The 13,687-nt window shown below is 35.8% G+C and overlaps 3 protein-coding genes across 5 annotated transcripts; 2 read left to right on the forward strand and 1 right to left on the reverse strand.

The window, feature by feature from the left end:
• Positions 1-2,879: 2,879 nt before the first annotated feature.
• LOC9300929 (recQ-mediated genome instability protein 1) lies at positions 2,880-6,597 on the reverse strand. The gene is made up of 8 exons (XM_002866514.2): positions 5,938-6,597; positions 5,663-5,833; positions 5,366-5,511; positions 4,867-5,003; positions 3,917-4,428; positions 3,714-3,824; positions 3,500-3,631; positions 2,880-3,320 (listed from the first exon to the last, which is right to left on the reverse strand). The coding sequence occupies exons 1-8, from the start codon at positions 6,487-6,489 to the stop codon at positions 3,159-3,161; spliced, it is 1,923 nt and encodes a 640-aa protein (XP_002866560.1). The 5' UTR covers positions 6,490-6,597; the 3' UTR covers positions 2,880-3,158.
• A 91-nt stretch (positions 6,598-6,688) lies between these two features.
• Positions 6,689-10,401, forward strand: LOC9302633 (protein DEK). 3 transcript variants are annotated; one of them, XM_021014376.1, is made up of 12 exons: positions 6,783-7,304; positions 7,394-7,427; positions 7,905-7,984; positions 8,143-8,202; positions 8,290-8,403; positions 8,486-8,566; positions 8,637-8,705; positions 8,940-9,180; positions 9,268-9,360; positions 9,487-9,584; positions 9,679-9,709; positions 9,814-10,401. In XM_021014376.1, the coding sequence occupies exons 1-12, from the start codon at positions 6,918-6,920 to the stop codon at positions 10,056-10,058; spliced, it is 1,533 nt and encodes a 510-aa protein (XP_020870035.1). In that variant the 5' UTR covers positions 6,783-6,917; the 3' UTR covers positions 10,059-10,401. The 3 variants fall into 3 exon arrangements, with proteins under 3 accessions (XP_020870025.1, XP_002864854.1, XP_020870035.1); XM_021014366.1 differs by having other exon boundaries at positions 6,689-7,304; positions 8,640-8,705; positions 8,940-9,360; XM_002864808.2 differs by having other exon boundaries at positions 6,729-7,304; positions 8,940-9,360.
• Positions 10,402-11,480: 1,079 nt separating this feature from the next.
• On the forward strand, positions 11,481-13,605 carry LOC9300930 (omega-hydroxypalmitate O-feruloyl transferase). The gene is made up of 2 exons (XM_002864809.2): positions 11,481-12,130; positions 12,582-13,605. The coding sequence occupies exons 1-2, from the start codon at positions 11,696-11,698 to the stop codon at positions 13,425-13,427; spliced, it is 1,281 nt and encodes a 426-aa protein (XP_002864855.1). The 5' UTR covers positions 11,481-11,695; the 3' UTR covers positions 13,428-13,605.
• The last annotated feature ends 82 nt before the right edge of the window (positions 13,606-13,687 follow it).

Genomic DNA, 13,687 nt, shown 5'->3' on the forward strand with positions numbered 1-13,687 from the left:
AGATAGGTTATGGCATTTAATCATTTATTAATCTTGTTGGTCATTTTTTCTTCTTTAATTTCTGTTAACCTTTGGGACCATATACCTTCAACAATGTCGAAATCATGTTGACACGTAGAGACACACATACATATACGTTACAAGTAACGTCTTGTTTGCATGTACGTATACGTATAAACGTAGAGATAACTAATAGTTTTATGTATACGTAACCGAAGCAATAGTAGTTGCATATAACAAACAAATGGTCACCAGGCATGTTGCGGTTATTTATTTAACAACACTTGTTCCATCGACGAGATAATTTCTTTAATAAAATTGATATTTTAAAAATCATCAATCGCTATATATTTACAATAGCATTCCTAACAGTGTTTATCATTCAAAATGTGACTCTCTAATTGTTGGTATATATAGTCGATTCGAAAAATATGTGAATCATTGTTATCAAACTATTAGTATGATGACTTTAATTTGGAAAAAAGTAACAAATCCGTTCTGATCTCCGATCGATCCAAATATACAGACAAAAGTTACAATTTTTTTCGGTTGTAGAAAAAGAATGATAATAACAACGTTGTTATCATATTGAGACACTTGACCGGTTTTCATTAAACTAGTTTAAGTTTGATTGCGACCGAACCATATTTGAATCGACCATTTAACCCAATCACTAAAAGTGTTGGGACCATCACTATCTTTTTGATACATTTACCTGAATTTCATAAAACTCTAAAACTAGTTTATACATCCATCCCCATTACCAATAATTTGTTTCAATTATTTTTTCGACTTTTATTTTTTGGCGCCAACTGCCAAGCAAATAATATATTCACCTTTCATTGTCAACTTATACGTATACCAATTCATTATCATCTTTCTTCAAATTTATCATATTCTACTTGGACTACGATTCTGTTATTATTATATTTGTTCGCATTACATTCTCTAGATTGTGTGAATAAAATATTTATAGATAACGATCCATTCAACTCACGCATCATAAGATCTGCACGACTGCACCATATATGAAGATTTTAATCCAAAATCTATAATGTTTTTAGATTACAAGGTTTTAACCTTAGATGATAAACTTGAAATAATACATATTATATTATTTTATCAAAAAAATAAATAAACTATACATAGAGAACAGCTTAGATTAGATAATAAGCCAACCTATAGACCAACTGACATTTACACATCTCACATTTTCGAGATAAGATCATAAAATGAAAAGTATAAAGCTAAAGGAAATATTATTATTATTTTCCTTTGTACAATTATTTGGCTTTTATGTTTGCTAATTACAAATGAATTTTGATTAATACAATAGGTTATAACATGCAAACGTAAACACAAACAAAAAAATAAGTCGAAAGGCTAACACACACAAAAAGTATGTAGGCCCATAATATAGAAAACAATAGAAGATGATGTTACCACAACTTGTTTGTTAAAGTCTACTCAGTTAACGAGTTCTATATGTGAATACTAATAAACGCAGCAGTGCACAATAATGCAGAAATATAGGTCTTGTGACAGAAGAAAACAAATCATATAAATTTACCTGTCGAAAATGATAACATGATTTCGATTTTTATCAAGAATTTTGTTGTGATTTAGACATGAGCCAAAATCTTTAGAACAATCATTAATATAATACTTTTGAAATAAAGAAAGTAAACTTTTTCTAACAAAAGAAATTTTGATAAGAAAGTTCTTTAAATCCAATCACTTAGTGGGTGTAAAGGCAAAGAAGCATATATAGATAGATGGTTGAAGATGACCTATTCGTGTGTGCTACGATGTAGCATTACACATAGAGGGCAAATTTCGTTACTCTTTTATATTCGTTTCAACTTTCAAATTGTTTCTTTTATGTCTAATGGCCCTAATGGTCCATATTTAAATGGCTTCTTTATCTCGATGTAACCTGACTTTGGAAGAAACTAGTGTACAACAATTAGTTAGGCATTATCAAACGTTTGGAGTAGATTAGTTGAAGTGTAACATGATTTTTTTATTGATATTATTTTTAATATTTATTTAATTAAAAATTTATAAATATATTAATATGGCATTTAGGTCAGAAAAAAACTTTTACATATTCATTGACCGATTTTGATTAATCTGGACCCTATATGATTGTGCCTACTATATATAGACCAATATCTAAAATCTGAAACGAAAGTTTTTAGAACAGAAGAAAAACGAATGAAATTAAGACTTTGCTGTATTTTAAAAGGAAACTACCGAAAGAACATTACACTGTATTTTTGCCTAAACAACAAGAGTCGAGTTAAAAATTCGATCTGCCAGAAAAAGAAGAAAAGACTCAAATCAAACAAAACTTATCAATTCCCTATCCTTGTTTTTTCCCCCTAATGGACAATCGTTGAATATGCGTCATCAAATCAAATTGAAAAAGATGTATAAAACCGGAAATCTATTGGCAGCAAATCAAAACCGGAAAACTTTTACAAACTTTAAAGTTGCACAATACAACTTCAAATTTATCACAATTGGTCATGATTGAAGAGAGATGTTTATCCATAAGTTGTTAGGGTCTATATCATAATTTGAGAAATCTTACTGGGGAATTTTCTAGGCATGATTTCAAGAGAAAAAACTATGAGGAATAATTAGGTTTCACCTTCTTCTAAAGAACCTTGTAGACAAAGCATTTCTATTTAAGCCAGAGGGTATATATGTATTTATTGTTGAGCTGGGCTCAAAACCAAAGCCCAAATTTCCATTTATGGGTCCAACTTTATTTATAATGTTAGGCCCATTTATTCATTTCGACCTCTTCCTCATCCCAAAAGCAACTTTGCTATCAAGGATTCTTTAACGCCCTATCAAGATCACCAAATGAAGAAGACTCGTAACAATCTGCTATATATATAAAACCTTTGTTTTATTATCTGAAAATACAATTTCATAAGAGAAATTTACACTTAATCTACTTTTTGACTTTTTTTTTTTTGATTATCTAAAAATAGCAGAACTGGAATCACTTCCTGGTACCCAATTCAGTTAATTACCAAAAGTAAATTATCCAGTTTAGTTGAACTAGGAAGTAAGCAGATATAGATGAAGTTGAGTCACTAAAAGCTCGCTCTCACTGTTTCACAAGCTTTTAGTTGACTACTGGATCAAGGGGATAGAACAACAACTGGATTTAAGCTTGAGGATGTTCTTGAAGAAGATTTGATTCTTTCCAAGAGTAACCGAGCATCGGTTAGCGAACATCCCTGATTCATTTCAATAGCTACTGGATATTGCGACGATCTGTTCATTTCTACCATCATTATTCCCTGCAGTAACATATAAATGAATCATTTGAAAAAAAAACTAGTCTTCCTAAGTATGGTTTGGTTTGTGTTTACTTGGGTCTTCACATTCAGTCCTAAGCCTTGTTTCTATATTCAGCTTATGTTTGATGTATTTGATCATAGAAGAAAGACAGTCTAAATTGATATGTTAGCAGGTGTACCTCGAAGTCAGCGAGAAACAACTGGAAGCGTTTCAGTTTCTCTTTCATCATGGCATTTACTGATGTTGGTGCTGAAGAGGAAAGAGCAGCTGTGACTTCCATGGATGTATGTCCTATCCTTTTTTGTACAACCTGCAGAGGGAATAACATGGAACTGATGGGTGATCTTCCTTCTAATACTTCAAAAAATTTGCGAAGTGAGGGATGGACTCACATCGTTATGGAGCAAGATCTCACAGATGAGACTTCCATCATCAACGTAGCATAGAAGCTCATACGTAGACTGTTGCTTGAACTGGAATTTCTTCACTCCAGTTAGAAAGCACTGCAAATAATGAATACTTTAATTACAAGAGTTGAAATCCTCATTGATTGAAGTGTTAGAGTGCTTTAATAAGTAGTGTTAGTAGTAAGTACCTTGATCCTTCCTTGAACAAAATGTATGGTATCTTTCATAACTGCCCATTTTTGAGACAACTCGGCTAAGTAAGTGAAAGGCTTCTCTGTATTTGTAGACATCACAGAAGGGCCTTCCAAATCGACAATTTTATTACTGACTTCTGCATCTGCTACACCGCCTGAACCTGAACCATATACATGAGACGTTGTATCTCTTACACGACCCGTGTCAATATGCATTTCTTCAACAAATGAAGTCACGTTAGAAGTTTGTTGATCCAATGTATTTCTGCCAACGTTGTTGGAAAAAGATCTTGTACCACTGCAGCTAGTACCAGCTGTGGATGCTGGCCGGTGAATGTTACTAGAAGTTGAGTGTATACCAGAAAACGTTCTTTCCCCATGCGCAGAAGCAGTATCAATCTGCATATGCTCAACCCTAGAAACAGTAGCTTCCACATTGGTAGAAGCAGGATGCTCATCCATCGCCCGTGAACTAATGTGAGTTCTCGTTACATTTACGGGTATGCCTGCATAAGTGTTTTTGTTAAAAGAGAGTTAATAGCCACTAATAGTCTCAAAAGAAAGTGGTTGTCTCATATTACTGAAAGTATCTAAGAACAGACATCATTTTCACAGAAAGACACCATATACGTTTTTAAGGTTGTAACTCGGCTATGGTTAAGTGAGAAAACATCATGGGAAACACAGAACGAACCATGATTGTGCTCTAGCATGTTACAGTTTACGATATAAACTAATAAATGGGAAAAGTCTAATTCCTTTAATTCAAAATTGTCACTTATCCACTTTCCTGGGATGGAACAAATGATTACTCTCGTTCAGGGTTGACAGTAATGAACACTTTGGCTAGTTTTGTGAACTCTACTTTCGAAACATGCAGTTACTTTTTTTTGTTGACATGTAGTTTATTCTGAACAAGAACATTAATGTAGAAACACCCCTACCTTGAGGATTGGCCTGAGCGTGACTAGCATTGCCCGAGGTAGAACTATCTACATGATTACCAGTATCATTGCCATTTAGCGACCACGCAGCTAGGGTTGCTCTGGTTGTCAATGAAGGAACCACTCCTATCCTTGTTCTGCAAAAGTTAAAATCAAATAAAAACTTGACGAGAAGAGTAAAATTTACAACTGCAAATAGAAAAGATAGTTGGTAGTGTGTTATAAACTGTGGTTTAAGGTTATATCATGCAACATCTTTGCACATAATCCAATCCAAATGCAGAATTCACTAAACTAGTACATTGTAAGGCATACTCCAAATCAGACACTCTTCTCAAGATCAAAGAAGCTGTAGGCAAAGAAATCGTTTGAAACACAGTCTTTGCAAATAATAATTCCAACTAAAGAGACATACATCATGACACAACTTTCGAATATGAAGTGAGCGGGAGAAATATCGAGTTCTGAACAAAGTAACTATTCTTTAAATAAATCTAACCTTTTTCCTCTTGGAGGTTTGTTTACTTCAACAACCAGACGCTTTCGTGCTTCTTCTAGTTCTTCAACCATCCCTCCTAAAACTTCTACAATCTCAGGTACTAGCATTAAAAGCCCATGCCGAACTTGTACACTAGATACAACAACCTGCATTTAACTGTTCTTGTCAGTGCTTTTACTAAAAACAGAGACATGTATAAATAATCGTAAAGGCTGTACAATGGCCTTAGAACAAATATTCATCCCAAAAGATAATCTACAATTTTCACAACTACAATCCTCAACAAGAAACACACACCTTTAAACCAGCAGGAGCCAAGACTTGAAGATCTTTAATAGGCCTGTATTCCATACCAAAAACGCGTTGAACACCATCTGTCATGGAGAGCTTAAGGCACCTCTTAAGCCCTGCATTAGCATTTTCGTACCTCCCTTTGAGTGGGCAGCCAATGTTAACAATCTCATCAACCTAAATTTGAAAAAAATAAGCAAAAATGTTCAGCCAAAATCACACATTGTGCATTCTATATACAGTTCCAACAAAAAAGGGTAAAAACAAAACAATCAAATAACCTGCAGAACAAACGGACCAGCGAGTTCTATAAGATTCATAGACGCAACATTCCGAGGAAGAACACCAGCTCCGCATAAATTCATATCGGAAAACATAAACTGCTCAAAGCAATGCTTAGCTTTAGCTGCAACATCGAGGTACGAAAATTGTGGAATTGAAGTTTCAAGTCCAGAAAGACAAGATACCCACCACTCCCTCTTCAATTTAATCCCCATTCGAGAAAGAACCTCACTGATCGGCGATTCATAGTTATTTCCTCTCACCAACTCCGACTCTGACTCCGACGGATAAACCGGATACGGCGTAGGAATACTAGAATCCGGCGGTGTAGGCTGGGGATTGCCAAATACGTCGATAATCTCAACTTCCGATACAGCAATTGTTTCGCCGGGATTAGGGTTAGAATTCGACGCTACTGAGGTTTCCGGTTGTACAGATGAGGCATGACCAATTCTCTGAGAAGAATCACCAATTCCGCTTGTTCCAGTTTCTTCTCCTTCTTCTTCTTCTTCGTCGGAGGAGTACCGGAGTTGCAGGCGTCGTCTACGCATTTTCGCCGGCGAAATTTAGGGATTTTTATTGGTTTTCCCTCCAAAATCAAATTTCTATTTCTTTTTTGAATTTTTTTTGTAGTTAGGAAAAAAGTCGGAACTTAAATGGGCCAATTAGGTTTTGAATTGGGCTTGTTAAAGAATTGGGCCGAGTTTGTTGTATGTATATGTGTATGTATATAAATTGGGTTAGTTTTGCCGCGAGCTGAATTTGGTGAAAATTTTGGGGTTGAGGAAAGAGCCCGCCTTTGTCTTCTAATTTTTGGTACCAGAAATTTTGAAATCCCCAAATTTTTGATTTTGTTTCTCTTCTTCATAATCGTTGAAATTAGGGTTTTCGAGTTTCGAGTTCACCAAATCTGAAATTTTAGGTTTTTTTTTTCTTTACCCCTTTTCCCGTCTTGATTCGCCTGTTGTTTGGGTCTCAAATGGCGACTGAAACCCTAGAAGAGAAGATACCGGAAGTGAATTCTCCGGCGAAGGATGTTGGAGATGTTGCTGCGAAGGAGGTGGTGGAGATAGAGAAAGAAAAAGCGGATTCGCCGAGAATTGAAGAAGCGGAGGAGGAGAAGAAGGAAGATGAAGAAGGGGGTGAAGCGAAAGAAGGAGAATTGGAGGAGAAAGATAAAGAAGACGATGTCGAAAGTGAGGAGGAGGAAGAAGAAGAAGAAGGAAGTGGAAGTAAGAAGTCGTCGGAGAAGGAAGCGGTGACTCCGACTAGTGAGAGACCAACGAGGGAGAGAAAGAAAGTTGAGCGTTTCTCGTTGTCGACTCCTATGCGGGCTACACCTAGCAAGTCCGTTTCAATTGAAAAGGTATCTTGATGGAAATTTTGGTTAGTCTTTCGATATTTGTGTTTGTGAGAATTGGATCAATTAGTTATGGTTTATGTGTTTTCTTGCAGGGTCGTGGAACACCTCTCAGAGAAATTCCAAATGGTATATTTCGATTTGTGGTTGCTTTGATTGAATTCTTGTGAATTTATGATGTGTAGATCTAGTTGTTGTTAATCAGAATAAATGAACAATCTTTGCTGGTTTGGCACATCTTAGATCTAGAAAATTAGATGGCTATTGTGAGATTTTTCCTTTCTGTATTGGCATGCTTATAGATAGAATCATTTCATTAGAAAATCTTGGGCTTTTGGGTTTACTTGGATACCTATAGTCTGACTCTCTGATGTAATATTTCATCTTGTTACTATCACAACTAGTCTATTAACTTACTGTCTGTGTTTTAGTTTTACTTCGGTAAATTTCAATTATGTTTTCTCTTCGGTAGCGAACTGTGCTGCGGAGAAATACTCTTGTTTGTTTATTTACCTTGAGGGTGAAAAAATTAGTCCTTTTTTTAATAAAAACTTGTTTACATTTATTGACAGTTAGAAAGTTGTCTGATAATTTTGGTTGTTTCAGTGGCTCATAAACTATCCAAGAGAAAAGCTGATGACAACCTGATGTTACTACACACCATTCTTTATGGGAAGAAAGCAAAGGTGCTCTAAAAGTTGCTCATATTTTTCCACGTTTGATATGTATATTTCATTTGCAAGCTTCTGTCTCTGTTAATATGGATGTAGTCTTGGAATTTCCATTGTTTCTTTGCCAGAGTGCATAGCAACTTAAAAAGCGTTTTGTGAAAATTTCTCTACAGGCACAGATGGTTAAGAGAAACATTGGTCAATTTTCTGGCTTTGCATGGTCAGAGAATGAGGTATAACCCATTTCAAGTTTATTTGGTTACATAGAATGTGTATGCTGTTTTTCCTTGTGTTGAAACTTGTATTTAAATGTTTCTTAGGAGGAGAAGCAGAGAGCACGCATAAAAGAGAAGATTGACAAATGCATAAAAGAAAAATTGATTGTTTTTTGTGATGTGCTTGATATACCTATAAGCAGAAGTAACATGAAAAAAGTAAGTGATAAGAAGATGTGGTCTATCTATTTATTGCACTTTGTTCTATATTCTGAGAAATCTTCTACCCGGATACTGCCAGGAAGAACTTGCTGTCAAAGTGCTTGAATTTTTGGAATCTCCCAAGGAAACAAGAGATGTTGTAATTGCTGATCAAGAAAAGGTACTGTTGGATTCAGTACATTATTGTTCTAAATGTTCATTCTCAATGGGAGTACTGAAATCATTTTCAGCAGGCGAAAAAGCGCAAGAGTACACAAAGAAGGGGGAAATCTGGAGAATCTTCGGACACCCCAGCCAAGGTTTGTACTTTGTCATTATCTCAGTTATTTTATTTGTATTCCTTCCTGCTACTGGTGCCTTTTATAGCTTGTTTGCTTATATTTTCCTCATATGACTGATGTGGATTTTGATTTTAATTGTGGTCGGATTACAATCATTCGCATGAAGTATTATATGCTTTTTCATCTATGTGACTTGATTTATTAGCTGTTGACCACGGGTTGTACAAATATCTTTGTTTTGTTACTACGCAGAGGAAAAGGCAAACAAAAAAGAGAGATCAGCCATCTGACACTGAAGAGGGCAAGGATGAAGGAGATGCTGATTCTGAAGGAACTAATGATCCTCATGAAGAAGATGAGGCAACGCCAGAGGAAGAAAGTGACCATGAAAAGACTGACACTGAAGATGAAAAAGACAAAGCTGAGGTTGAGAAACCATCCAATAAGAAAAGATCATCGAAAAAGACTGTAGAGGAGAGCTCAGGGTCCAAAGGTAAGGATAAGCAAGTTTCTGCCAAAGGTTCTGCAAAATCTGGTGAAAAGTTCTCCAAACAAATTGCTAAGTCAACTTCATCCCCAGCTAAGAAGCAAAAAGTTGATCATGTCGAGTCTTCTAAAGAGAAAAGCAAGAAACAGCCGAGTAAGCCACAGGCTAAGGCATCTAAAGAGAAAGGTGACAACCATTCTCTGCTGCTTCTAAGGCTTAGCCTTGTTCGATTTACGTTTTTTAAGAAATTATTCTATCTGTCTTTGAAGTTGATTGCTTGACATTTGTTACCTTCTATCATGGACTGGACAGGTAAAGCCACTAAGAAAGGCAAAGCCAAAGCAGAGCCCACCAGAGAAGAGATGCTTGAAGTGGTGTCCAAAATTTTGAAGGAAGTAGACTTCAATACGGTATGATGTTTCAAGTCACTCAAATCCAAATCCAAAGTAATGGTCTAAAACCTTGAATAAATGTTCTCATACACTTTGTTTTTCTTAATCACAGGCTACACTGTCAGATATTCTGCAGAAGCTAAGTATGGTCTTGGGTTTTGCTTTCATTATCTATTTTCCAATTCATGTTTATACTTACCAACTATTCAGGAGATTTGGTAACATATGCTGTTTGTGATAACGTCAGGCGACCATTTTGGTGTCGAACTGTCGCATAGAAAACCAGAGGTGAAGGATGTTATCACAGATGCCATAAATGCAATGACTGATGACGAAGATGATGAAGAAGAAGACGAAGAGGAAAAAGCCAAGGCTGGAAGTGACAAAGTGAAGGAAGAAGGAGAAGAAGAAGAAGAAGAAGAAGAAGAGGAAACAGCTGAGGCTGAAAGTGACAAAGAGAAGGAAGAAGAAAAAGACGTGCAAAAGGATTAAGGTTAGAGTTTTGTTTTTCTTCTCTCAAGATCTGATGTCAAGGGGAAGCAAAACTGACACAACTCTTGTGTGAATCAGAGCAAGTGATCATTTTCAGAGAGTGTCGAATCTAAACTTTGTACTATTTACTGTGTAATCTCCATAGAGTCTCATTATGTAGTTTGTCTTTTTTCCTTTGCTTGTGTAGCTGTTACCTGTTAGGTTCTCTAATCCTTGTTTTCTATTTTACTAGCTTGATAGGAACATTTTTTATTTTCTGGGTTTAATTTGAGACATCTTCGTATATTTCATATACATAATTCTGATTTCCGACTTGTGGGATAATGAAACGAAAGTTGAAACTTTTGTTATTTTTCTTGTCAAAAAAAAAGGAAACTTTTGTTTCATGAAAAGATTTTTTTTTGTTTTGACAATTTATAATAATACCACCCATGTTATTAATTTTATAAATATTTTCTTATTAATATTTTTGACAATTAATATTGATAAACCATTTATTTTAGAATAAACAAGAAAGTTTTCGGTATTACGCCTCTAATCTTTTCTTGGTCCAAGATCAAAAAACAACAATGACCAATTTCGACAAGGAAATGTAATCTACTGATTTGTGATAATAATATCACTCTGTTACCATTTAGGTTCAAATTCGTGTAATATATCTTATAAAAAAAACTGGTTTTTCTTGATTTGGTGAAGTAAATTCTAAGTTCTTTTTTACGCCAAGTTACATTCATTTATCAATATAGGGCTAGTACAACTAAAGCTATTTATTTATAGAATCCACTACGAAATCACAATATCGAAGGTGTCGTTATATTAGAAGAAAAGCTAGCTACTATCCAAATGCGACCTTGTTTGTGCAGGGTTTGGTTTATAATTTGGTAGCTTAAGACTTATAGCCACCGCTGACCCCAAAAAATGGAGACCATAGCTACCAACTTCCTATAGTTTACACTGAAATTAAATCAGCTTTACATAACATTGTTAACACAAGTCAAGGCTCTACAGTTTAAATGTACACGTAACAATATAATAGACCCATTTACAGAGACTGATTAAAGATAAACCCAATTTGATAATATTTAGCTATTTATATATCAATCAACCACCAGCTCTCAAATATATGTATTCAATTGTTTTATAGACTTTTTTTTTCCTACTGTTGAGCCGGCCTTCATGAAACCATATTTATCTAAATTCGTACTATCTCCATGGGATCAATATAGTAAAAAAATATAAAAAGTATACTCTTTAAACATATCATTTAGCAGTTTATTAAAGGGTAATATTAATGAATAGCCAAATAAAACACTGAAATTAAGAAAATAGCAGAGAAAATGTATGCAAACTAAAGAAAAAAGAGGAATTATTTTAACCACTCTATTAGATCATTGTAAGTCTTCACAACATCCCTAATCATTCCAGGTTTTAAAGTATTCAACTCTTCAGATTAACATGTGTTCCTGAAGACTCTTCTCTCTTCTACCATTTGCTGAAATCTTTACTTGTACCACAATTAATATCAAATCCTAGCCTCGGCTTAACCCTTTGATAAAACCCCCTAGAAATCAATATCCATATCCTCAATTCTCCAAAAACACATCTTTGGTTTTTCTTCGTTGACAAAACCCCTAAAAATGGCCGACTCATTCGAGCTCATCGTAACCCGAAAAGAACCTGTTCTCGTCTCTCCAGCCTCCGGAACTCCAAAAGGTCTCCATTATCTATCAAATCTCGATCAAAACATCGCCATCATCGTCAAAACATTCTACTACTTCAAATCAAACTCAAGATCCAACGAGGAATCCTGTGAAGTCATCAAGAAGTCACTCTCCGAGGTTCTTGTTCACTACTATCCTGCTGCCGGGAGACTCACGATCAGCCCCGAAGGCAAGATTGCTGTGGATTGCACCGGAGAAGGAGTTGTCGTGGTGGAAGCTGAGGCCAATTGTGGGATAGAGAAGATCAAGAAGGCTATATCGGAGATTGATCAACCGGAGACTCTTGAAAAGCTGGTTTTTGACGTTCCCGGTGCTCGGAATATTCTTGAGATTCCGCCAGTGGTTGTTCAGGTGAGGGGGTGATCGATTTTGCTTGTTGTTTTGTGTGAGTGAACGAACATGACCTGAATTAGGGTTTGGTCCGATATTGGTTTCAAACAAATATATTATATAGTAGAAATAAATTCATTATCATATATGCATAATCAATACGCTAATTAGTAAAAAAAAAAAAAAAACAGAAATAAAAAAATATCATTTCTAGAATACATACACCTTTAGTCAAACGTATTTATATTTGGAACATATCCAAATAAACGTTTTTAGAATTTTATCTGTCGACAAAATTATCAGGATTTATATCTGCCAATAAAATATATTTGGATATACTTTTCTTGTTTTTGTTTTTGGCAGCACATTCGTTAGTAGTTAGTTAATAGTTAATACGACTGAATTGAACATCTTTAGTTGATCGCGTACATTGTGTACTATGCTTCCATACAAGTTTTGGTTTGTTTGCTAGGTGACAAATTTCAAATGTGGAGGATTCGTGCTAGGACTAGGCATGAACCACAATATGTTCGATGGTATTGCAGCTATGGAGTTCCTCAACTCTTGGGCCGAGACGGCTCGTGGCCTCCCTCTCTCCCTTCCACCTTTCTTGGACCGCACACTTCTACGACCACGAATCCCACCGAAGATCGAATTCCCACACAACGAGTTTGAGGACCTCGAAGACATCTCCGGCACCGGAAAACTCTACTCCGACGAGAAACTCGTCTACAAATCCTTCCTCTTCGGACCCGAAAAACTCGAGAGGCTCAAGATCATGGCAGAGACAAAGTCCACGACTTTTCAAACCCTAACTGGATTTCTATGGAGAGCTCGTTGTCAAGCCTTAGGGCTTAAACCAGATCAACGGATCAAACTTCTCTTTGCTGCAGATGGACGGTCGAGATTTTCCCCGGAACTTCCTAAAGGATATTCCGGTAACGGGATTGTGTTCACTTATTGCGTGACAACGGCTGGTGAAGTGACTTTAAACCCTCTTTCTCATTCGGTGGGTTTGGTCAAAAGAGCCGTTGAAATGGTCAACGACGGTTTCATGAGGTCAGCGATTGATTACTTTGAGGTGACTCGAGCTAGGCCGAGTCTAACGGCAACACTTCTGATCACGTCGTGGGCAAAACTGTCGTTTCATACTAAGGATTTCGGTTGGGGTGAACCGGTTGTGTCTGGACCGGTCGGTTTACCTGAGAAGGAAGTGATTCTGTTTCTGCCATGTGGCAGTGACACGAAGAGTATCAATGTGCTGCTTGGACTTCCTGGCTCGGCTATGAAAGTGTTCCAAGGGCTTATGGATATATGAATGATTAAATTATTTATGGTGTATGTATGAATTTGAATTAAGTATGCTCTCGAAAGCAAATAATGACGATCAATTACGTGTTTGTGGTCGTATGTAATGTATTATTGCTCGTCGGTGGAGCAAAAATGTAACTAAGATGTTAAAGTATCAAAGTTTAATAAAGAAAGGTATTGTGTTACTAAAATGTTTTTTGGTAAGAGCTCAAATCTTTGATTTTTTTTTTCCTTTTTAAAATCTCCATCTTTTTTTTTTTTGGGTAA

The sequence above is a fragment of the Arabidopsis lyrata genome (genome assembly GCF_000004255.2).
Source record: "Arabidopsis lyrata subsp. lyrata unplaced genomic scaffold ARALYscaffold_8, whole genome shotgun sequence".
In the NCBI taxonomy this organism is placed as follows: Eukaryota; Viridiplantae; Streptophyta; class Magnoliopsida; order Brassicales; family Brassicaceae; genus Arabidopsis; species Arabidopsis lyrata.